At 45.7% G+C, this 26,129-nt stretch overlaps 1 protein-coding gene across 1 annotated transcript in view; it reads right to left on the minus strand.

The window, feature by feature from the left end:
* Positions 1-17,915: 17,915 nt before the first annotated feature.
* The window catches only part of GRPEL1 (GrpE like 1, mitochondrial), a 91,524-nt gene continuing 83,310 nt past the window's right edge, over positions 17,916-26,129 (minus strand). The window contains exon 4 of the mRNA XM_086949455.1: positions 17,916-19,256. Coding sequence (XP_086805581.1) covers positions 18,910-19,256 — 347 coding nt within the window. The 3' untranslated portion in view covers positions 17,916-18,909. The remainder of the gene's footprint in view (positions 19,257-26,129) is intronic.

A 26,129-nucleotide genomic window follows, 5' to 3' on the forward strand; every position in this document is an offset into this window, starting at 1 on the left:
TAGACGACCAGTCCACATCATCCCTCTAAGCATAGGAGAAACTAATGGATTAATACAGATCCTGTGTTAAAGAGTAGTATGGAACTACTGATCTAAACTAGACTGTAAAGGGTGCACTGAATTTTACTGTGATTGTTTTATGGTCACAAGACCTTTACCCGTTCCCCACTTACATCCCATCACACCCATCCCCTCTAACTACCTCTTTTTCCTGTTCACTAAGAGCGCGCTGATACACCAGAAAGTAATTAATTCCTGATAACTTTAAATCACATATATGAAGAGCTTACCATTGAATTGATTAATACTTGTGTCTTCCAATTTATTTTGATCCAATGAAATAATTGATATGCCTTTAGTTTTGATTTCTCAAATTCTGATACTTATTGACTGATACCAAGTATCCTACTTACGATGTGCTTAAATAAAATACGAACTGCATTTATGAACTGTTTTGGGCGAATACTGGGCTAATGTGGCGACTACATTGGCCAACTGTAAAGCCTGCAACATTCCCTTTCGCTGGGAGGTGTACATACTGCATCTTTTTAGTTGCAATAAGACAAAATGGGCTACCTACCGATTTCTCGACACGGGACTGATCGCAGTAAAACACTTGATCACCTGAGATGAAATCCCCGATAGCACCTCACAATAGCTTGGCACCGTTCCATACTCAATTGGGCTAGGGGCGGAGGGGGTAGCGATGTGCCAATAGGATCTGCTGGGGATCCGCAAGTTCCCTCTGGCGAGTCACTGGGAGAATATAGTGTTGGACCTGCAGGGCCTGTATACTATCGCAGAGATGCTTCAGGAGGGGGAATATGACCAGTTGCCCAGCATTTAGTCTCAGAGAGTACACATATGGAAGATTAGGAGAACAGGCCCCACTCACATAGCTTAAGATCCTACATCAAGGAGCTGTACCTATTAGGTTTTAGCAGGACTCTCCCTTTCCAACACTCTCAGCAACAGATCTCAGACGACTACCCAATCCATCATTTGATTACTTTGTCCTCATTTTGTTGTACCCTACGCCCTCAGTTTAATTACGTAATGCACCATGATTAGACTGTAAGCGTGAGACATATTACAATGTCTCATTAACACCATTAAAGTTATTCTAATGCTACTCCTTCAGTACCTATTTGAAACGTTGCATTCACCAACTAACTTGCTTTCACAATAATTTGTACTTTGAACTGCATTGCCTACATGTTGTCATAGAATATGGTGTCATTTTGCTGTTCGTGTTGTATGAATATAAGAAAATGTCAATCAAAAGATTTAAACAAAAAAATAGATAGACAATAGCTTGCAGGGCCCAACTAATGGGGAATGCCTCTGATATACTCTCCTGGATTCCGGGAGCTACGGTCGGTCCAACTCCTGGCATTTAGAGATATTACTATGAAACTCTGAGACCGCACCAAATTATTGTGCCTCATCCAAGAAACCCGTGAGTGACCTTGCCGGTTCCCTTAGTGCCACTAGTACATCATCTGCATACCTGGTAATTAAATTATCTTCCCCATCGAAGGTTACTTCCTTCACCCCTGGATTGTCCCTCACTCTCTGGGCAAACGGCTCCATATACAGAGCAAACAAGAGTTGAGACAAAGGGCATCCCCGACTAGTGCCCGCCTAATCGGGAAGCATTGTGAACTATGCCCATTTACCCTAACCGAGGCCACTGGAGAATCATAGCCACTCCGCACCCACGCTCGAAATCTGTCTCTCAAGCCAAAGTGTGCCAGCGTCTTCTTAAGATAGGGCCAATGGACCCAATTAAAGCCCTTCTCTGCGTCTTACGGAAAGCAGCATAGCTTTGCTCTTCTTGAGAGTGACCTTGTCTATCAAGTGAAGAATGCTTTATGTGTTGTATGCACACTGCCTAAACTGAATAAACCCCGCTTGATCTGGCTCTACTAAACCCAGCATCAACAGACCCAGACAAGTTGCTATTATCCCTCTTAGCAGTTTCCAGTCAACATTTAGAAGTAAAATGGGCCTGTACAACCTGCATTGGAGTTTTTCTTTTCCTGGCTTAGCTATCAGCGTAATGGACGCTTCTGCCATTGATGGAGGCAGAGTGCCTGGGCCCTCATTTGAGTAGAAAACTGGTCAAAATCGGGGCCAATTCTTTACAAAATGTTTTATAGAAGGCCGCCGAAAAGCCGACTGGTCCAGAGGACCTGTGTGATTTTAATCAAGATATTACCTCCTCTATTCCTATGGATGCATCAAGGGCCTAGGTTTGCTGTTCAGAAAGTGTCTTGATGTTAGCTCCCACCAGATAGCGTGCAATATTGGAGGTCAGGCAATCCTGGGGCCATAAAGAGCTGTGTAATAAGATCTACAATTTTCCGCCATCTGCTTATTCCCCAATCTCCCTTTTTGTCCTCTCTCAGGGTTGTAATCGTATAGGACTGCCGGAGGCCCTTAAGCTTATTTGCTGGTAACCTGACGCATGTGTTACCCCCCACACCCCAACATAAAAGAAATGTTTAAGGCGCAACAGGGTATATTCCGCATGGTCTAAGTCAAGTCCAGCAAGTGGTTTTCCAGCTACTTTTAACTGCCTCCAGACTTTAGGCACCATCGTACGGTGATGAATCCGCTCCAGCTCTCAATTGCTGTTGAAGGTGTACCAGTTTCTCATGCTGCGTCTTATTGTCTCCTGTTGAAATACTAATAAACTCCCCCTGTATAACTGCCTTCAACGCTTCCCATACCATGGCTGGTTTCCCCTCCGGAGTGTCATTATTTGCATGTAGTTTTCAATAGCCATTCTAATCTGCTCCACAACGTATTTCCTGCTTAGTAAACTTTTCCTTAGCCTAAACAGACATGATCTGTCTCCTACCCTAGGGAAAGATACCACCAAAAGAATCGCGGAATGGTCAGAAGTCTGCGGTTCTTATTGTGCCTAGGGCCTAGTTTACCACCCACGTCCCCAATAAATAGTCCAGTCTCGCATAAGATTTGTGCGCATGAGAGTAAAAAGTGTAATCGCTCGTGTTCGTATGTTTGACCCTCCATAAGTCGTACAACCCCAAATCCTGTAGCCATTGAATTCCTTCCCTTGATATGGTCCCGGTTCTGTACTGAGAGATCCAACTCTCTGTGCATTACTAAATTAAAATCTCACAGAGGATCATCCTCTGTTTTTTGTAGGCATATCTGCTATAGCCCCTTTTATAAAACTTTTCTGCCCTTCATTAGGCACATAGAACAAGCCCACCACCACCATCATCTGCGTGCCCACCTGCACCTGGTATCCCAACAAACTGCCTTTTATCTCTGCTCCTACTTTCCCTGAAAAAGAACGTGCAAAGAGTATGGCTACCCCTGCAGCTTTACATGATGTCAAAGAGAAAAACTGCTGGGGGTAGTCCCCAGACCTCAACCTGTGTGTTTCTTGGAGAAGACAGATATCTGCCTTAGACTTTTCTAAATAGGAGATAATGGCCCTGGTCTTTACAGGATTGTTACGCCCCTTCACATTAAGAGTCAACACCTTCAGACCTTCCATTATAAAAGGCAACGGACAAGCATGCAACTTTGTGCCCTCTCCCCTCCCCCAGCTCCAATTATCTCCCCCACCCCAGATCAAAGTTCCAATGTCTTCCCACAAATAGTGGTATCAACCACTAAAAGCAAATATAGCACCCAGAAACACCCCCACCCAAAGAACAAAAAACAGTAATTGTCTCTGAAGTGAAGGAAGAGTCAGCAGGAGGGAAGACCCCATTCCAGCGGATAAGTGCCGTTGGGGGACGCAACCATCCCTCCCAGAACTTGCGCTCCAAACCACCCGGCTATCCCTTCAACCTTGTGCTCTCAGGCAGGGCCCTGTGAGTTTGAGTCTTCCGAGAGCTTGTCCAGCAGGGCCTTTCTCTCCGATGCAATGCACTCCGAATCTGGCCTGGAGACTCCTCGTTTAGGAGCCACTGTTCTCCACTGCCTGTATCCCTCCAATCGCTCACTCCACTTTTCTGCACGGCTTTTCTCTTCTTGTTGAGTATCTATCTGCAACAATGTACATGCCCCTGTCGAGGATCGTAGATGGTGTAATCAATCCTGCCAACGGAAAGTTAGCCATAATGGGTGACCCCACGAGTGAGTGATCTTCTACGCTGTCAGTAACCAGTTTGATCTCCTTCCGCTTAAGAAGTGTGGACGCGGCCAAGTCTCCTGTAGGATTCTTTTCTTGAGGGAGAAACTATGACACATGTCAAGATGTCTGCAAGATGTGTTTGCCCCGGTCCACTTCAGCCCACTCTGTGTGTCCTATCTAAGCGGATCTCGGTTGCTGAAATGTCCCTCCGTATCTGGGAAAACAGCACAAGGACATATTTCTCCACTTCTCCTTTATCCACATCTCGAGGGACTCCTCGGATCCGTAGATTATTCCGTCTCGAGCGATTTTCTGTGTCGGCCTGTAGGTCGAAGTGTTGCTCATTAAGACAAATTAGTTCCTGCTGTAGTTGCGTGATCTCTTCCGCTTTAGCTGACCCTTCGCTCTCGAGTGTCCACCCAATCCTCTTACACTGACTAGAAGAAAGTGTCCTTACTTGGATAGATTGCAAGCCACTGCCATCTACAAGATATCCCCATTTCTAACAGACTTTTATTAAAAGAAAATCTAAAAGAAAATGAGCAAGTAAATATAAATGCAAACTCTTAGTGTACTCATGATCTAGCTAAAAGTTACATTCCAAATGGTGTGAACATTAAAAAGGTAGAACGCTATGATAATAACTAGTTGCCACTTTAACTAGGAGGTTGCAATTGCATCCATTTCAAAACGACTGGCACATTTGGAAAACAATGAGATGATGTGCTGTCATAAATCTGCTCTTTATTCTTGTGTGCACCAGAATGGAGTTTCGTCACCAGAAGGAAGCTTCATGGGATGTCAAAAGCATCAAATGCACGGTACTAACACCATACAAGGACTAGAGAATGGTGTGATTCGAAAACTCCTACATATTATTCATAACTGGTTAAGATAGAAGTGGGCAATGCCATGGAGGAAACAATCCTGACATACTATCCTCCTCTACATACTTTATAATAGAATGGGCATTGAAAGCACAGAATTGAACAGGCTCAAGTCATACCTCTTCAAGTAGAATGCATCAAAATAGGCAACTTATTGTCGGCCCTTATTGCTATAACAGACGTGCCCATCCTTACTACCTTACTGTTCAACTTGCACACTGACCCAATAGCTCATTTTCACTAACGTTTCTTTTGATTTATGCAAATATGCAATTATACCTTAAAACTAACATCACAGATAACATTGATACACATGCTCAATGCCTCAGACGTTTAACTTAACGGTTCCCCCGATAAACATCAAGCGAAGTGAAAAGAAAAAAAGCCTCTTTCACTATTGTTCAATCTCCAATGTCCTCCCCACCAGCCGAAATTGCAAAACTACAGGCCCATAACATCTTCCCCAAGACGGTCAAGCTCGCAAACCCTTTGACGTTGGAGACATTTCAATTTTGACATTCATTTCAGAGAAATTAGTAAAAGTGCATGAATTCAATTAATGTTACTCTACAATATTAGAAACTTCGTCCCAAAAAATATTTCAAAACAGCTGTTCAAGCACAAGACTACCAAAACCCAGTCTAAACACTCTCAAAGCCATCGTCCATTCTGCAGCCAGATTGATCACCAGGTACAAGAAAATCTGACAGAACCACTCTTGCCATTAACTAAAATGGATTACTCTTGAGGTGAGTTCCATCTACGTGACTCACGTGTAAGATGTTGCACCACATCTTTCCCCCTCCTTACATCACATAAAAACTGTATTTATTTCAATCAAAAATGGGAACTTAGGAAGCAAACAAACTGCCTCACATTACTGTATTTCAAACACACCTATCTCAAACGCAAGATGTGGAATGCATGACTGAAATTGATTTTATAGAGCACAATAGCTGGCTCGAAAGGAGGCGTCTCAGCGCTGGGCTATTAAAGAAAGCAGGGCTGACCAGTTACATCTAACATAAGAGAGGGGGTCTTTCAAATGCGCCTTAAAAATATGTTCCTTGGAGATAGAACGAAGATAATACGGTAAGGTCTTCTAAAGCCTGGGGCAAGAAAAGAAAACTATCTACCTCCTGCTCTGGTTTTGGGCACTTTGGGTATAAGCAGGATTATGATTGGAAAGGCCCTAGGGAGAAAATATTTTATGACTTTTTCCTGAATATAGCATGGACCAATTCTATGAAATGTCCTGTGCGAGATCATCAGTGCTTTACATTTAATTCTCAAATTAACTGGCAACCAGTGCAGTTGTTTCAAGCCTCATCAAATAGGTTGTCTTTTGGGAGTGTTTCATATAAGATGTGCTGCTGCAATCTGAATGACCTTCCCAATAACAGACTAGCTTCTACAAATCGTCAAAACAAACAGAGAAATTATCCTACCAAGCCCTCCCCCGATCCCGGTCAGAGCGAATCACAAAAAGTCAATTAATTAACTTGTGCTTAGACCTCTGGTAGGCTGGCACAAAATCAGTCAGGCTTAACTTAGTGGCAATGTGTGAATAATGTATGCGGTACACAAACAAAGTGAACACACTACACAAGAAAATACAACACCAATTTAGAATAAATTGAGATTTAATAAATTTAACACCAAAATGACCAAAATCCAGTCGGTAGACCCAGATATATGCAATTTCAAAGACTTATGGTAAGTACAGTGCCTAAAAGCACAGAAACCCCACTTATGGTTATGTGATCGTGTGAGACCAGAAGATGGTCACAAGTTCAGGCCGACTGCAGTGAAGCACAGCCAGATACAGGGACCAGGTGAAAAAGTTATCTTCTCAAACTCCAGTTCACAGTGGAGGAGGGCGCGAGGAGCAGGGAGAGTTTTGCAGATAGTTGTCGCTGAAGCACTGATAGCAGGACGGTCATTGATTTTTTTTTTAAAACCTTTCTTTTTAGATTTTATAAGAGATACAAAAAGCAGAAACACCCCACCCCCCACATAGGCATCATTAAAAAACACAGTATTACATCAATCGATGGACTCATGGCATTCTGCAGAAAAAGAAAACATCTGTAATCAAGGAAGTCTATGTGACACTGATGCATCACCAACAGTACAGTACAGAAAAAACGTGAGGCATTATGGCCAGGTGCCATGACTCGCCCTCCACATGTCGATGTTCATAGACTCACTTCCCCCTCCCCCTCCAGTTCCGAGTCAGGAGCAGAGAACAGCTCGCAACTGGTCCCCTCCGAGTCGGACTGGGACTCCCGACCAAAGCCCGCCATACAAATCTTCCTGCAACTTATCTCTCCTGGAGCATTGCATAAGCGCTTCCTCAGCTAGCACCCATTCCCTTACATCTCTGAGCCAGATGTCTACCCCCGGAGCCCTCTGTCCCATCCATGTAATAGCGACCCTACGCCTAGCTAAAACTAACATCAATTGCAACAGCCTATACTGAAGTTTCCATTTCCTGGGTTGAGGTACCAGGCCCAACAGGCAATGCAAGGGGGACAAGTCAATTCGGAGTCCGGTAACGGCCGCTATACGACCAACCGCTCCCACCCAGAAGCTTCCAACCAGTGGGCATTCCCAGGCCAAGTGTAAAATAAAAATCCCGCCCCTCCTACGCCACACCTGGGGCAACTGTCGCCTTTGTCTAGTGAATAGTGGCTCACCGTCTTGGGGGTAAGATAGGTGCGATGGAGAAAATTGAAGAGAATGGCCTTGAAACGAGCATTACAAGACACTCGCTTCGTCAAGGTCCCTATGCGTTTCCACTGACCTTCGTCCACGGATATGCCCAAGTCCGCTTCCCAGGGGGCACCGGGGGGCCGAATCTCGCCGTATCGCCGCATACAACAAGGTGATCAATTTACGTCCCCTGCCACAGGAAAAAATGATATGAAGAGTGTGGGTCATCTGGGGATCTCCGGACATTGCGGCCAGATCGTACGGACAATGGAGCGTAGTCCCCGGTAGTGAAGAAATTGCCCTCCGCCGAGGCCAAAGTTTTCCTCCGCCTGCTCATAAGTCAGGAAGCTATCCGAAGGGTACAAGTCCGCCAACAACTCACAACCCCCCTACCTCCACGCTCGGAAGGACATCTGGGTCTCCACCTCCACCATGGGGGCCAAGATCCAAATTGGCAACTCCCTATGAAAAGGCGCCGAGCACAGGACCCCTTCCACGAAGCGCTGCCACACGTTAACCGTGTGCCGCACGACATATGGCAGCTCCGAGGGAGCTCCCGAACCCCGCATTAGTGCCTGCTGAAGCTCGTGCGTCGTGGCCCGCCCAAGCAGCAGTCGCGACTCCCACGTGTCAGCATCTGCAAACCATCTAGCCGCCGGGAGGAGTTGTGTTGCATAATAGTAAAGGTCAAAACGCGGGGCCTCCAATCCCCCCTCCTCAAAGGAGCGCACAACGGTGCTCAGGGCCACCCTACTACGCCGCCCCGCCCACAGTAGGGACGTAAGCAGTGAATTGAGCGATAGAAACACCCTCGGAGGGAGGGGGCACATCGAATTCTGTAGGACATACAGCGTTCTCGGTAGCATCATCTTGGGAATGGCGAGCTGGCCAACGGTGATGGTTTAAACCCAGATCTTTTGACTGGGTGTGAGTGTTTGATTGATTCAGATGCTCCGTCCATCACCAGCCCCGGGCCGCCATAAGTGTGGCAGGGTATGCTCAGACGTGAGTCCCTTGCTCACTTTGCCACTGGATTCAAGCAAGCCGGGCTGAAGACGGCTGGAATGACAGAAACCGGTCCTCGGAAGCTTGTTTCCGGTCCAGGGAAGACATGGCTTGGCAGTTCGAGGCTGGAAAGTTCCCATGAGGCACAGGGTCAGACTGATTTGCATATAGCCATGTCTGAACTGGGGTGGCAGAGTGGGCTAAAGAACGGTGATGGTTTAACCCCAGATCTTTTGACTTGGGTGTGAGTGTTTGATTGATTCAGATGCTCCGTCCATCACCACCCCCTTTTGTACCGCTTTTGGCCGCCATAAGTGTGGCAGGGTATGCTCAGACGCGAGTCCCTTGCTCACTTTGCCACTGGATTCAAGCAAGCCAGGCTGAAGATGGCTGGAATGCCAGAAACGGGTCCTCGGAAGCTTGTTTCCGGTCCAGGGAAGACATGGCTTGGCAGTTCGGGCTCGACTGTTCCCATGAGGCACAGGGTCAGACTGATTAGCATATAACCATGTCTGAACTGGGGTGGCAGAGTGGGCTAAAGAACGGTGATGGTTTAAACCCAGATCTTTTGACTGGGTGTGAGTGTTTGATTGATTCAGATGCTCCGTCCATCACCACCACCTTTTGTACCATGAGGGATAATGGCAGGGCATTCCAAAACTTGACCGATTGACGCAGCGAGGCCACCACCCTGTCTGCATTGCTGGCGAGGGACTGATCCTCCGTTGAAGTAACGTGTATGCCCAGATATCTAAAGCTGGTCAGATCCCACCGTAACCCTAGCTCCGGCAGGTCCTCCACTCGCATAGAGTTAAATTCCGAAAGCGGGAAAATCAGATTTATTACGATTGAGCTGCAATCCGGACGCCTCCCCGAAGGAGTCCAGCAGGCGTAGCAACCGCGGGAGGGCCACCCTAGGGGCAGACAGATAGAACAATGCGTCATCCGCGTATAGCGACAACACATTGCAGGTGCCACCCACCGTGATGCCCCATTGATGAAGTTCAGTGCGAATACGAACCGCGAAAGGTTCTATAGCCAAGGCGAAAAGCAGCGGCGATAAGGGGCAACCCAGTCTCGTTCCCTGCCCCAGCTGCCACTCCTCTGATCTCGCTCCTCCGGGGCGGACCCGGGCACGGGGAGAGCTATACAAAATCTCAACCCAGCGAGCAAAGTTGGGTCCGAAACCCATCTTCCGGAGCACCTCCTGGAGATAACCCCAGTCGACCGTATGGAAGGCCTTGCCCAGATCAATAGAGACCAACACCGTCTGCTCATCCCTACCGCTCACCTCGTGCTGTATGTGATTTAAATGTCTCAGGTTCATCGCCGTATTACGGCCCGGTATAAACCTGCACTGGTCTTGCTGAACCAAATGTTCCATGTGAGGCGCCAGCCGGGTAGCCAGCAACTTGGTCAATATTTTAACATCCCTTTTAATCATAGTGATGGGGCGGTGCGAGGAAGGGTCATGCTTGCCCCCCTGGCTTAAGAATCATACAGATCTCCCCCTGGGCTATGCTGCCCGAAAGTACCAGGTACGAGGCACCAGGGACCCCCACCGGACCTCACAGGTCACCGGGGAGTGGTCGGACAGAAACCGGGCCTGGCGTGTTACCTCTATCGCCAAGCTAGTCCCAGCGTCCGCCACCAAAATCCTGTCAAGACGGCTATGTGTATTGTGTGTGGGTGAATAACAGGTATAGAGCCTCTGGGACTGGTGTTTCAGGCGCCAGGTGTCTACTGTACCCACATTATGCATGACCTCCCTAAGCTGCGCAGTCATGTGGGGTTTAGTACCCTCCCGAGGCGGGGATCTATCTAGGACCGGATCAAGGTGCAGTTAAAATGCCCGAACCAAAGCAATGGGGTCCCCAAACCATGGATGAACGTGTCTTGCACTTCCCCAAAGAATGTCGCGTTGTCAGTGTTGGGTGCATAGGAATTCAAGAAGACCAAATCCTTTCCGTCTAGCGTAGCTCTAAGGAGCAGGTACCGCCCTTGGACGTCCACCTCCATGTATTGCATTGCGAACGGCACCCCTGGCGCCACCCAGACTAGAACCCCCTAGGATAAGAGGAGAAGGATGCATGAAACAACTGCCCTCTCCACTTTTTCCCTAGCTTCTGTGCCCCGTCGTCAACTAGGTGGGTCTCCTGCAGGCAAGCTATAGATATTTTGTGTCTCCGGAGGTAGGAGAGTACCCTGTATCGCATGGCGCATGTACCCAGCCCCCTCACGTTCCAACTCAAACTTATACCCCCATGGGCTCCCAAAACTGTCATCCCGTCGTACCCTCCCCCACACAGAGTAAGTCTTCCACAGTGCCCAGCCTGCAATACAAATGATGCCGTAAACATTTCCCCACAACTCCCCAATTAAACAAACCCCCCCTCCCCCCACCCATGAGCAAAATGTCAGCAACAACCACACGTGCCACTCTGCCCTTACCCTGCCGGTGCCAGGACGTGCACAGCCACCCCATACGGCTGGCCTCGGCGGGGGAACCAATGCACGGTGGGCCCTTTCAATTACAAAGACCTCCGAGAGCCCCCTCGGGCACAGGTGAGTTCAGATCCAGTCCTCTAAAAAGCGTTCCGCATTTCCCACTTCTGCCCGCTCTGGCACTCCAAGGACTCTGATATTACTGAGACGTGCCCTTCCTTCCGAGTCCTCGGCACTCCGCTCCAGGACCCGTCGTGGCAGTCAACTGTGAGACCATCTTCTTGAGGGTGGCCACCTCGCTCTGCAGCTGTTAGATATTACCCTCCGCCTCAGTGACTTTGTCCGCCACCTTCCGCAGGTCCGCCCGCAACAGATTCACATGTATAGACACTGTTTCTATTTGGCGTTCCAACGCTGAATGGGAGCCCTGAATCGCCTTCAGGAGTTCCGCCCTGGAGGGATCCCCAGGAGCGTTCGCGCCCTCTTCTTGGCCAGATTGCCTCGTCAGCCGTTGGGACGGGAGCCGCGGGGTGGTATATTGCGTGATGGTGTTGGGCTGCGAGGCCCGAGTCAGCTTGTCCTTGCGCATCCTATAGGTCCCGTTGCGGCCCTTCCGGTTCCGAAAAAGGAGTGGGGGGAACCACCCCAATGTAAGGCCAGAAAATCCGTCCCCAGGCGGGCCGCTGGTGTCGAGAAGCTCCAACTAGACCATCCGTCTACATGGGTCCAGGTTACAAATGTAAGCACCACCCCACCTGTACGATAAGGTGCTCCACACAGGTAACCCCCCTAGTCCATAACACGCACAAAGTGCGGGGGGAGTTATGTTGAGCGTCCTGTCGCCACGATCTCCAGGGTCCGCAAGGGCACTCCCCGGGGAGCCGAAACCCCCCAAATCAAGGCAGAGAACAATGGACCCCCACAAGTTCAAACAGGGGAAGAAGCCCCCGCGGCAGTTTGCTGATCCAGAGGGCAACCACTACGTGGCCCCAAGGCAGCGCAGGTCTGGCTCAACTAAGCCGGTCCCTGCCCACAGCACAGTCCGAGATGCCACCGCAATCAGGCGCCCCTCCGACCTGGGGGGCAATCGAGGGAGGCACGGGGGCCAGGCGCCCCGCCGGATCTTTGTGTTCAGTTATGCCCCAAGCAGCTTCCCAATGCGGCCACTTGTATTGCGGGTGGGGCCAACTGCAGCGCCGGAGATTGCTCAGGGGCCCCACTTAGCTGCTTTCCACATCCATGCGCCGCCACCATTGCCCGCAAGCAGCTTCCCACGTCAGGGCTCGCCCGGGCTCTCCGCGACCGTCCAAATGCCCCCGGGGCACAAGGGGGAACGTATACAAGGATCAAGCCGGTGGCCGGGTTTGGGACACCCGCCTCCGGCGGAGCTCCAGCTCCGTTCTCCGCCCTAAGGCGGCGCCCGCAGACTGTACCCGGCATCCACTCGACCGGAGCCCCAGATGGCAGCAGGCTCTGGTCCACGATCAACTCCCACCGGGGGGACCACCAGTCCGGGCCCGCGTCAGCCCGCAGTCGCAGGGCTCCGCCCCCACTCTGCCGCAGGCCGCAATCCCCGGTCTCGAGTTGCAAGAGGCACGGGGTGCCGCGAGGTCAGGATCTTCGGCGTCTCCACACGGGAGGCTCCACTGTCCCCCAGCACCTTCCAACCTCAGGGCCCGCCCGGGCCCGCCGCGGCCTTCCAGATGCCCCCCGGGCAACAAGGGGGAACTTCCTCAAAAGATCGAGCCTGAGGCCGGGTTAAACACGCCCACCTCCGGCAGAGCTCCGACTCGGTTGTCCGCCCCCAGGCAGCGCCCGCAACCGTTCCCAGCTGCTTCACAACCGGAGTCCCAGATGGCAGCGGGCTCCGGTCCGTGATCCGCGCCCACTGGGCGGACCACCAGTCTGGACAGTCGTCAGCCCGCACACTCTGCCGCAGGCTGCAATCCCTGGCCTCGAGTCACGAGAGGCCGGGGTGCCGCGAGGCCAGGATCTTTGGCGTCCCCACTCGGGAGGCCCACCCAAGGACTCGACTGCCGGGTCCCCCAAACAGTAGGGGTCCGGCTCCGATGCCGAAAATCTAGCCGTCGGGAGCCCGAAAAGGATGATAGACAGGATTTCCAGGGTCCGATGGACTGAGCCGGCGGAGCTCACGTCCTGTAGGCCATGCTGCTTGGCCACGCCCCCCAGGACGGTCATTGATGTAGTGAAAAGATCCTGTCGAGTGTTGCAGATGGTCGTTGCGTTGGAAGTCACAGCAGGCTGTCGATGCTGTAGCGTTAAATTCAGATCTTGTGTGACGATCGTCACTGGCGATTGCTGTAGCACAAAGAGTCTGGTTCTCTGGAGCTTCAGGTTTGCAAGTTCTTGCTCGTTCAGAATGTCTCAATGATGCCACACCAATGGTCCAGCACCAGAGAGGCCCCTCTAGGGTGATCAGGAACTGTCTACAGCAGAGGCTCAGGCAGGTACAGTTGCAGGTCCACAAAGGTCTAGTGCAGCAGGTTAGTTGTAGGGAGGCCTCTGGAACTTGTGTCCCTGTCACTAAGAACAGGAGGTCAGTCAGCTGATCTTTGGAGTACTTTCAGCCTGGGATGAAGGGAGCAGGTCAGTCTTTCTTCTCAGACAGCAGGGTAGGTCCAGTGCAGGTCAACTGGTCAGTCCTCCTTCTGTAGTATCCACAGGCCAGGAGTACACTGAAGAGTGAGTCTGAGGGTCCTAGTTTTATACCTGGTGCCCCCTTGAAGTGGGAGAGGATTCTGGAGTTTTCCCTTACCAAAGTCCTGGAATTTCCTGGTCCTAGTCTGTCTGGGGGCACAATAAACTAGTGAGAAGTTCTTTGTGAGTGTGCTGGGACAGAGCCTTTGAAGTACAAGTGTGGTAGGTGACCACTCTGTAACCCCCCTCCCCCAATCAAGCCAGGATGGCCCATCATCCTGCCAACACCCAGACCCTCTATTGTGATACTGACTGGGAAGAATACACAAAGCCCAACAGCCAACTACACTTAGCCATGAGACCCATAAACAGGCTGCAGGACCTAAAAGGTTAGGACAAACAAATGGCAAAAGTGGCATTTTCAGAATTATAACTTAAAATGTGACTTTACAATCAAAGAGGGCTTTAAAATACAATTAATCAGTCAACAAAAAGGGCCTTTCTACCTGCGCCCACACAAACGTTATCACATATTTAACGCAATAAGGTAACCCAATGATATGGGAAAGGTAGGCCTCACCATAGTGAAGAAAAAAAATAAGGGGGTGGTAGCTTGTCCGACTCTGTATTTCATTTGAATGTACCTAGATTGCTGCTATTGGAGAACTCTAGCTTATTTACAGTTCACAGAATATCCACGGAACAAGTTGAATTTCCAGCCACAGAAAATGTTATCTAAAATTGCAATATTTAGACAGGTGTTCCTCTTGCTTAAGTCTGTGTAATCCATAACACTGATCTCAACTAAAATACTAAGCATTGTAAAAATATAAATACACACATATATACGTATATATATATATATACACACACACAAATAACAAACAAAGTCTCCGCACTTCCCCACACTGTTAGGCAAATAGACAACACGAAACCTCCAGGTATAGGCACTGATGTTATTTATTAGTTAAAGAGCTGCAATCTGACGTGTTTTGGACAGGAATGTTCTTGCTCATAGATAGCTAGATAAAGCCTGCCATGTTTTTAAATATGCTGTGTGCACACCACGTAATTAAAAGACAGACGAAATACTATACACATACCAAATGTGAAAAACTGGTCAGTTTTGTTTTTTAATAGATAAAAACATGAAATCGTATTTGAATGCGAGATCATAAATATAACATACAAACATATTAGTAATTAACTTGTTGTAGTCCCAGAAAAATTCATTAGATTACTGCTCATGCATGCCGTATTGGGTCGTGTGCAAATATCGCCAACAAAATGTAAAAACAAGAGTACAAAAATGGGATCATCTCACCACAAAATTGTATAAGTCTGTGGTATAGTTATGTTGAAGAAAGCGATTGCCACAAACTATCAATATATATATATATATACATATATATATATATATATATATATATATATATACATATACATATAAGAACAATCTCAGCTTTCTCTCGCCAGGAGCCCAATTCACGGATACCAGCGGCGCAGAAGAAGAGAAGGAGACCCAAGTGCAGGTGAGCAGTGATTTATTCAATCGTGTGGAAGGCGCACCTCAGCATAACGTTTCGGCCTTCACAGAGGCCTTGGCCACATATACATACATATATACATACATACATACATACATACATATATATATATATATACACATACACATACATATACACACACACATATATACATATTACAATGCCTTCAAAAATGTACTCGCCCACTGGCTATGGTGATACCAAAGGGGATGATGGACGGAAATCAAACACTCACCCCCAGTCTGGGTTTAATCCAGCATCAATCTTTAGCTCACTCCACCACACCAGTTCAGATATGGCCATATGCAAATCAGTCTGACCCTGTGCCTCATGGGAACAGTCCAGTCTGAACTGCCAAACCATGTCTTCCCTGGACCGGAAACAAGCATTCTGCACCGGTTTCGGGTTCATAACCCTCATCAGCCAGGTTATCTTGAATCCAGTGGCAAGGGACCCACGTCTAGGCATACCCTGCCAACTTAGGGCGAACAAAGTGATACCAAAGGGGATGATGGACGGAGCGTTTGAGCAAATCAAACACTCACCCCCACTCAATTGATCTTCTTTAGCTCACTCCACCACCCCAGTTCAGACATGGCCATATGCAATTCAGTCTGACCCTGTGCCTCATGGAAACAGTCCAGCCCGAACTGCCAAGCCATGTTGACTGGGGGCGAGTGTTTGGTTTGCTCCAGCGCTTCGTCCATCATCCCCTTTCATATCGCACTGGCTATGGTGAGTCAGATTTTATCAGGTTGAGCCATATTTAGGACCTATTCACCCATTCTGGCGTCTTGACAAAGAACAGGGGTTCTATTCAGTCAAAGTGAAGGAGCCATAAAGATGCCTTTAAATCTTGCATCGTCACTTGCTCAGTCTTCAGAGACCAAGGTCAGAATTCAGTTTACAATTACTTTTCCTTCTCTGACTGCCGAGTTCCAGGATTTTGTAAAGTGAACTGTCTGACCTGCTGTAGGAAGTGTGGAAGGAAAGGCGGAAGGTATTAGGTTTTTCCTAACACACATTTAAATAGCCAAAAGGTCAACTGTACAAACATTTCAAATATATATTTCAGTAGTTGCGAAAGTCAATTGTTTTGCACTTGTGTGATCAAAATAAATATTTTAAAAGGATGAGAAACAAATCAGAACACTTGGTAATGTGCAAATTATAAATGTTTTCTGAAACCCAATTTTCACAGATTGTTAATACACTATATAGTTTTAGCAGTAAAGCTGCAAGGTAGTGGGAAGGTTTTTGGCTATTTCTTGGAAATTTACTGTCTGTAAATAACTGTGCGTGACCACATCATTCTTTAGTAATATATTTATTAAAAATGAGTGTTTAAACATGAACTGAGAAACACCCCATCCCTGATGGCAATGCTCTTATTAGGAAACTGAGAGTCAATGTCCGGGATCATGTGTACCCTATATGTGGGCCAGATTCTTATTACACGTGGAGCAAATGCTTAGTCTATTTAATCAAACATAAGTTTTGTTTTGTACAGCAGAAATGCTGAGCCCGTATATTTTAAGGTGCACTCAAGTGCCAATGAAGAAAATGGCGACTCTATAACATATTTGCCAATGATCACACAATTTGAGACAAGTTTATAGGTCAAGCACATTTCAGTTAAGTCTAGTAGATTATTCATATTACTCAACCGACAGGTCTAGAACATTCTAATGATTTTTTTTAGGCTCGATAAATAGATCTATCCTACACACACTGTCCCTGTAGACAAGTTCTTTCATAAGAATCCTTTATAAATTATTGATAACTCATGCTTACCATTTACCCTCTGTCTGAAGTCTTAACCACATCACAAATAATTTTTGTTAATTCACGTCGCTTTTTCACTGGTGAGTGTAGATCCCAGTCTGGTGGAAATGGTAACTTGCCCACCAGTATATTTTATTTGATTTTACCTGGATTGCTGCTATCGGAGGACAGTACTTCCCTAGAATCCATTATGTAAGTAAGTGTTTCCTTCCAATTTCCACCACAGAACACACTTGCCTGTTCTCCCAGGACAAGGTACATTTGTAAACGTTTCCAATAAGAGAAATGCAGAATTTGTGGATGCTCGCCTTCATTTGCCTGTACATAACACCTAGAATGCAACAACTTACCTCAAACCGACATTAGCTTCTGCAGCAATTTCACTGTCGTGACAATTTCCACATCAGAAAATCCACCTTGCAAGGGTAAAATCCAACCATCCGAAAGCAAATGTACCCGTGCCAAGATGTTTAGGGTTGACAAGTTGAACTGCTCTTGGATCATTACACTGGAAAGTTGGTCTCCACATGTGTTACTTCCGATAAGTACATGCTGCATCTCGATAGTGGGCAACACTGTGCACCTTAATGCAAATGCTTTATCATCACTTCTACTTCACTGGATCTGAACTTCAAGTTATTTAGTGGAAGGAAACAACCTTTCTTCCCGTGCAACTAACAGCCCTGTGGTTAAGAAATCAATTTAGGTTAGTGGGTAAAAAACAATGACAAAAATCAATAAATGCAACCTCAGAAATTTACAGAAGACAATCGTTGTCGTTTTATGTAACACTGTTTTATAGTGTATAACACTTTTGAAAATTATTATAAATCTATTTAAAGCAAATAGTTACAATATATATTAACACACACTAAATGTCTGTATAACACAATTTAATTCTGACTGAACTATACAGTTAGCTTAGTATAATTACTTTAGACATCAATGGTCCCGAGAAACTGAATCATCTTCGGAATGTAAATAAAACGCAGATCCGTGCATATCGTTTCTTTCAGTTTCTCTTTCAACTTCAAAATCCCACAAAACATACTGCCACTTTACTGGAAGGTGGGACCGAGAGGGCAGCCGGGCATGTCGCTTTCTATGGCAATCAAGCAGCCTCTGTGTTGACACAAAATCGGAACTCAAATGAGTAATTAAATTTCTAAAAAAAAAATTATTAAAAAAAAGTTTGGAAGGCACAGACTTAGGCAGATTATTTTTAATATCAGCTGTCCCTCAACAATTACGTACTTCGTGCCTATAACTGCCAAGACGCGAGCAAAAAATGGGGGCATAAAAAGGGAGGGCAGCCAGACCTGTATCATTTTTGAAACGTGAAACTGATCTAGTATACTTTGACAGCATCAAAGTCATGAAGATCTTAAGTGTAAATAACTGCAGGTGTATGCAAGATTTAGCAATAAATTCATTATAATTGTACGAGGACTTTGGGTGAATTTGATACGGATTCGGTCGTGCAAGGCTGCAACGCAAGATAAATTAGCCTTTAGAAATCCCAACTTTAGACAGTCTGCAAACGCGCAATAAAAACCAGGTTTTGAGGGGCCTACAAAGTTAACAGTCCAAAGAAAGTAGTGGCGAGACAGTCCGACTCGGCCTTGGCAGTACACACGGTTCACGTTCCAGCTGCAGAACAAGAGCTGTTTCCTGCTGGATGAGCCCAATCAACCAGTCGCAAGAATTGTACAGATTTTTCATTTATTTAAAAAAAAATAATACAAAGCTATGCTCCTTTCACCACCCCTACCAAGGCAGGTCGCAAGGTGCGCTCATGTAGCTTATAGCCGACCTTGGTCACCAGTGCCACCGTCCCTGGCTCCTTCCCTTCGACAGGAGCATGAAACAGTGCTTCATGCTCGTAGGGGTCAAACTTGGCACCCACAGGATTCAGCTTCCGTATGCCATGTTTTTTGAAAACTTTTTGCATCTGTCCTTCTGTCATCACAAGCCCTTCGTACAGGTTCTTCAGATGAGGGTTGTCGGCCTTAATCTCCTCTTTGGGTACACTTTCTGTTGCTTTTTCCAAGATGTCAGCCACTTCTAATAGGTCTTTGCAGAAACTCTGAATGCCTAAACATTAAGAAAAGGGAAAATAATGAAGTCAGAGCGGTGAAGAATGCAAGAGTGGAGACTAGCACATGACTAATCATTGACAATATGCTGGCCTCTGAATATTTATAAACAAGTTACAAATCTAGCGTTTCAAAAATGACAATTCAAGTTTACATGATCATTCAATTCCAAATTTATGAGTTAATGATAAATTTACTTATACCACTATAATATATTCTCATGTGGGGACAAGTGCAAGTGGCTTGGTAATCAGGCTGCGGTTCAAAACCCTAAAAAGAAAGTACTCTAGGTTCGATAATACTGGGTTGTGGATATTAACCCAGATTACGAGACAATGAGGGATACAAATAAAATGCAGAAATCAATATTTCACACAATCAGCTATATTTATATGCAGTTTATTACAAAGACAGTTCACCTGCTTTGAGCAGGGAAAGGTCTCGTTGAAAAACTAATTAGTCATGGTGCCCCTGTGCATCTTTGGACTTCATGAGGCGGGCAAGTAAATATCTCAGTGTGTGTGAAATCCAGCTCTGTTGACTGCTGCGTCTCTAAACCACAAACGCATCTAAACCCAAAATAGGAACTTCCACAAATATTTTCAAATATAACGATATAGAATGAGAATTGAAGTCTGTGCATGTGCAAGGAAACTAGAAGCCCTGTTTAAATCCACAACAAGCTCCGTCGTTACAACAAGAGTCATTTAACGCACATTCGGTAGTTTATGGTGCAAAAGTGTAATTTATTAAGTAAAGTGAACAACACTATGTGTTTCGGCCAGCATGCCTTGATCAGGGCTGCCTGGCCAAAACGCATAGTGTGTTCACTGTCCTTAATTGGTCTGTTGCAAAAGGAGAGAGGGGGAGAGAGAGAGTCTCTCTCTCTCTCAAAGCCGAGAATTCTGGGTAGGTGCAAAACAGTTCCTATGCAGAGCACTCTACAACACCAGCAGCACTTTAAAATATGCTCACCTCAAATGTCTGCTCTTCTAGCAAAGTTTTTTTAAAGCATAGGATTAGCATCCACGCCAGCTAGACAGGGACAGTATTTTGCCATTTATACAGCAAAGGATTTAAGCATTGGATTAGCAAATGCCATCTATGCGGAGCTGTAAAATGACAAAAGTATTATACCACTGCAGGCACAGTATTACAGCGTTGGATTGGTAAAATAACATACAAGCAATGGCAAATGACAATGTTCCCTGTAACCTGTAAAGGAAAGGAATAGTGTCTCCGGGTTCAAAAAACTTGTTTACTGAATCTATTGAATTAAGGCTACCTCCTATGTTAGTGATGATGGGCATTCAAAATGGAGCTAAACTACTAACTTGGGATTGTAGAGGTTTTGGGTTAACGACTACTCAAAAGAAGGATGGGGTTTCTTTTGTGCTGCAAGAAGTGATGAGGACGTCTGCGTCTCAGCAACACTTGCCGGTCTAGCTGGCATTGTACCACCAACAATGTCACTTCCTCAATCTTTTCAGCGCCCAATTTTGAAAACAACCCAAAATCAATGATCAGCCTAGGAACTCAGTTTACTCTCTCAAGCAAGGCTATGCTCTGTGGACAATATAAAGCCACACTTCAATGGTTCAAGTCAGTTATTTCTTCTCCTGAGAAATTGCACCCCATTGTCCGAGACTAAAGTGTGAGGATACCCTTCAATGATAAAGATTTTCTTTTTTTTATGATAACCCCAACAGTGTAAGGATCTTTAATAATTTTTTGGAACAGCCATTTGACGCAATAATATACAATGACAATGAAAAACTGGTTACTTGGCAATAAACAATCCAAAAGGCCCCCAAAATCTATAGCAATCTTTTTCTATGCTCTAATATGGAACTCAACAGGCCGCAAATATTTTATCAGTACTTGCACAAGATACACAAGACCCTACAAACTGCTCAATAGAAGAGTCCTTCGCTGGCCACTAATAACTTTCTCTTAATTTTTCCTTTATGTAGCGGCGGTCCTCCTTTGGTGTCCTTCACGTGCAAGGTTAATCAACCTATTCTGGAGCATCTCAGGAGGTACCGCAAAATCAACCTTCAAAATGAAAATCGCCTTCGATTCTGTACCCGGGCATACCATTTTAGTCCCATCCCTCCCTAGCCCCGAAGACATCCTACCTTGGGCAAACCAACAACAATAAGTCTTTCTACCTCATACAAAACACGCTCAGTATTAGTCAGAGAACTGTTGGAATGAAAAAGTCTTCGGCATGGTATGGACGTGTACTCAACTGTACTGCTGTCTGGATGCCTAATACGGATTTTTTTGGTCGACATGTTTGTGAGAGGGTGGGGGACAAAGCGCTACCCTTATAGTGGTGGAAAGCAACAGACTTCACCAAAAGCAAAGCAGCACTAGTTCGGTGGTGGCAACACACCTTGGAGCGATCAGTAGGAGTGAATAGGTCCTTAGTCGAGCCTGGGCAGCGCATGAGCTGCTCTGCGAGGCATGCTGAATTCAGTGTATGAGCTTTCAACATGCCCAGCACTTTTGGTTGGCCTGCATTTCAAAATTCCTTTACTCTGGTTTGCCAAAAGTTTCAATCTGTCCCGCCCTAGGTTGCTTGGTTCCCGAGCAGGGACATCACAAATGAATCCTTTTGGTTGACCATTTGCTGCTTCCTCGCACACCCTTCAGTTACTGCTGCTCTCCTTCCTGTGCCGCTGCATGTTGCTATGCTCCTCCCACCAAGCCCTTGCTGCTGTACCTCGCATCAACAAATCCACCATGGGAGGAAGATCCTTCTCCTACCTGGCGGCTAAAACCTGGAACTCACTTCCCACTCACCTTCGCCTCACACAGAACCACCTAGCTTTCAGAAAGCAACTTAAAACCTGGATATTCGACAAGTAACTCCCCACCCTTCTCCAAGCGCCTTGAGACCCTCTGGGTATGTAGCGCGCTATATAAATCACTGAATTGAATTGAGTTTCTTTGCACTGCTTTTTGTTGGCCATCTCTATCCTCCTCGCTCGCACCCACTCCCTCCCATCAAGAGCTTCCATTATGTTCTTGTTTCAAGATATCTGGCTGCTCTGGAGGCCAGCACTTTTAGAGCATTTATGTGTAAACATGATGGAGAGAAAAGGTTAATGTTTCAGTACAAATGGATAGACAGGAAAGCGCGCTTTAGGATCACAGACTGCAGTCAGGGAGCAGAAAGGCAGATTCCTCAGGTCAGAGAGCCGTATGACTTCCACGTCCTGAGCGCCTCCCTCTGGACAGCTTACAGTTTACATTTTCGCAGGGCCTAACATATTACAGCACCACCAGGTCGAACCACATTGCAGGAGGTGCTCAGAACAGTTTTAAAGGCCGGAGAATCCTTTCTGAGCAATAATCTGTCATCATTTTACTGAGCCAGACAGCATCAGGAATAAACCTGTACTTCCATTAACACAGAGGAGTAAATCATCTGTCTCCAGGAGAAGTCATCTTGAAAGACTTGGGGAAATTGCCGCTGGAGCATTACGGAAGTAACTGGCTATGAGCAATCCATGAATCACCTCATTCACTATTATGCAATTACGCTCTTGTTCTCAGGGGCGATGGCCACTTCAAGGGTCTGGCATTCAGTGCAGAGCTGCAGTTGTTTATGCAAATAAAAATGCAGTGCTTTATGCTGTGGAAATGTAAGGAGTATCCGCACATGCAATGATTGCGAGACAGCCGATGCGCCATGCCAATCATGGAGGTCTCCTATATATTTATAATATAAACCCTAAATGTCCTGAAACTTCATAGCACTTCAAATCCACAGTAATGGTCCTTAGAGGGATAAATGTGATTATGATAAATTTGAGCGGTAATACAGCATCTGCTGTGCTGGTGTTGCGCATACAGAGGCCTAAAATTGTTTACTTCTGTAGGAATATATGTAAATTAGGCATTCTGCCCCTTATATGGAACACACTCCCTTTGAGGTGTGCCGTAACTTGCAGAGGAGAGTGCAGTGCATGCAGGAAGAATGCAATTCCACCATAAAATGATAGATCTTTTGACCACCAGACTGATCTAGAGCATTGCCATGGCAAGTTATTGTTCGCGCAAACCTATAGTATTTCCAAAGTATTCCCAAAACTATATATGGTGCTCCAGAGGGAAAAGAGTGGCCAGCAGCACTCTCAACTTAGATGAGGGGAAAACCCCAACTCAAATGAATTAATGTTATGCCCGAGCAACTCAATGTCCAAACTAACAGTCCATGAGTACACTAGCATGTCTTTGTTCTTCGTATTTTTAATTTTATTTTCATCTTCACAATGCATTAGGTGTCCTTCAATATCCAGTAATCTCTTTATTGATTCCAACAACAAAAGAAGCCAACACGCGTTGTCATTAGGTGTGTCAACCTTTGACTTCCTCAGGGCTACGAAAAATAAATGAACGCCATAAGTGTTCATTCTAATCAAAGGTGTAACCCCAATATAACCCTGTGCTCATTCATCAGTTATTCATGAGAAGAACGTCTACGATTCTAACATATCAAGATCATCGCAACTGAGGTCACCAGTGAGATAGTAAAAGTAGTAGGTGTGTAAGGACTGTAAAAAATATAAATAAAATCAGACCAAATCAATAAACTGGTATACAAACATACATATAACTTTAGACCAAACTAATAAACTGGTTTACAATGTAAAGGTGGTCAATCCTTTGACCTTATCGCAACCAAAATGATATATACCCGCAAAATGGGCAAAAAGTAGCAACTCAAGAGGTGAGCACGGTTTGCTTCATGCATCCTCTTTGTGCTACCTTATATCAAACTAACTATATCGCTGTGTTTGGATGTCATCACACAAGCTCACTTGAAACCAAATGGCTCTATCTAAAGTAATACCACAGAGAAAGACTATGGCTCATGTATCTCCATGAATCTAATATAAAAGAAACTATATAGAATTCAGTACCACAAACTCACTGTAAACATGTCTAGGTGCCCAGCATGCACATACTACAAAAGGATCTCACCGGTATTAAACCAAGTGTAATCTTCCTCTCCTGTGTTCAGTTCTGTTCTGCCAAGTCAAATATCAGCATCTCAAACCTATGTAAATTAGGAATCGGTTATCAAACCCCGGTTACATAAGATTAGAGCCAAAACAAACTATTCGTACAAACCGTACTGTACTGTAATTGATTCTTCAATTCATTGTTAACAATATTATCGGATCTTATAGTCCCCCCATGCCCAACAATTAATCCGTTTGTTGCTTCGAACGTTCTGCGCCAGTGCTGAACGTTCGAAGAAACGGGTGCGGCCTCGTCAGCCAACGGACGTGCGAAGCACTGGCAAGGTAGTGCTTGCGACGACTGTTGGCCGACGGCAGCACTTAAGGGGTTAATAGATACTTCTAGCCGTACTCCAAACATTTACCAAGCCCTGATCTCCTACACCCATATCAAAAGTGGGGTGCATACAGCAAGTCAGAATATAAAAAGTATTTACTGGTATAACCCGCTCGTTTCCGAATGGAGAGTACTCCAACGTTGCATGTATGTCTGTGTGTAGAACCAGCACCATATTGTGTTGGGTTTAAATACCGTGAAAGTCAGCACTCATCATTCACTATAGCGGAAGATAAGGAAATAAGAGTAACTACATCCCAACTTTACGTACTAACAACTAGCGCGTCTACTTCTTCGCTGTAGATTAAAGAGATATATTTGATTCTTAACCTAATGTAAAAAGAATTTCCTATTTTTTCTTATCCATAAGCCACTTAAACCAGCATGGCGATCAAAAGTGCGTCTGTGAACTCCTGTTCTATGTTGTGAATCAACTCAGCGGCCATCTTGGAATGGTCACTTCAAAGTTTGAGTTTAGGATACCAAACCAACGTAAAAAGGGGACATCCCAAATGTCCCACGGTAAGGGAGTAACCAAATTTTGCTCACAGGGTGAATCATGGGTTCTCTGTATTTTGAAACCAAATGATCATATATGATATAACATCCAAACTTCGGGCGATTCACTCTATCGATAGTACAGTAAACCATGTGTGCATAGATTTCAGTATCATAGGTGAAAGCCACTAAAAGAGTAACAACCATAATATATGCACATGAGATCAATGGGTTCCAAGCTTGTACATATTTGTTGGGGAACAATACATCAGTTGGTCGGTATACTGAATCATAATAGAGGTAGAACAACCTATAGAATTATGTTCCAAGAAATTATTGCTTTCATGACCCGCATTAAGCCCCTTTTCACCTGCACATAGCTCCATTATGTCTAAGAAAATATTGCATTTTATAATTCACATGTAGACCCTTATTACCTGCACATTGCTCCCTTATCCAACATGACTCCAACTGTCTTAGTCTATAGGTATTACAGTAACCCATGCGTGCAAAGATTTTAAGTATTGTAAGAGGAAACTACTGGAAGAGAAATATCTCTAATATAGACTTGGGGTCAATGAGTTCCATGCTTGTACATATTAGTTGGGGAACAATAAATCCGTTGATAGGTTAACAGAATCATAAATGAGCCACAGAGGTGGATCAACACATATGACTTATGGAGCAGACTTGTATATAATTCTGTCTCAAGAAAATATTGCATTTCATGATCCACATGTAGATCCTCATCAACTGCACGTAGCACCATTACCCAGGGTGATTAATACGGTCATCCTCAGAGTTCACGATTACCTCCCCTAGCATCATGTGCTATGGTTTATATTCCATGAAACATAAAGCTTTTGTGTCTGGCCTGTGCATTACAGTCCCATACATGTATTGCAATTGGATATCTGGGATCATGCTTAAGTGCTTGCTAATGTTCGGATATACGTTATTTAATTGTTCGGATGGTGCTACCAACATATATATTAAACCA

Source organism: Lissotriton vulgaris, unplaced genomic scaffold, assembly GCF_964263255.1.
Source record: "Lissotriton vulgaris unplaced genomic scaffold, aLisVul1.2 SCAFFOLD_1715, whole genome shotgun sequence".
Lineage (NCBI taxonomy): Eukaryota > Metazoa > Chordata > Amphibia > Caudata > Salamandridae > Lissotriton > Lissotriton vulgaris.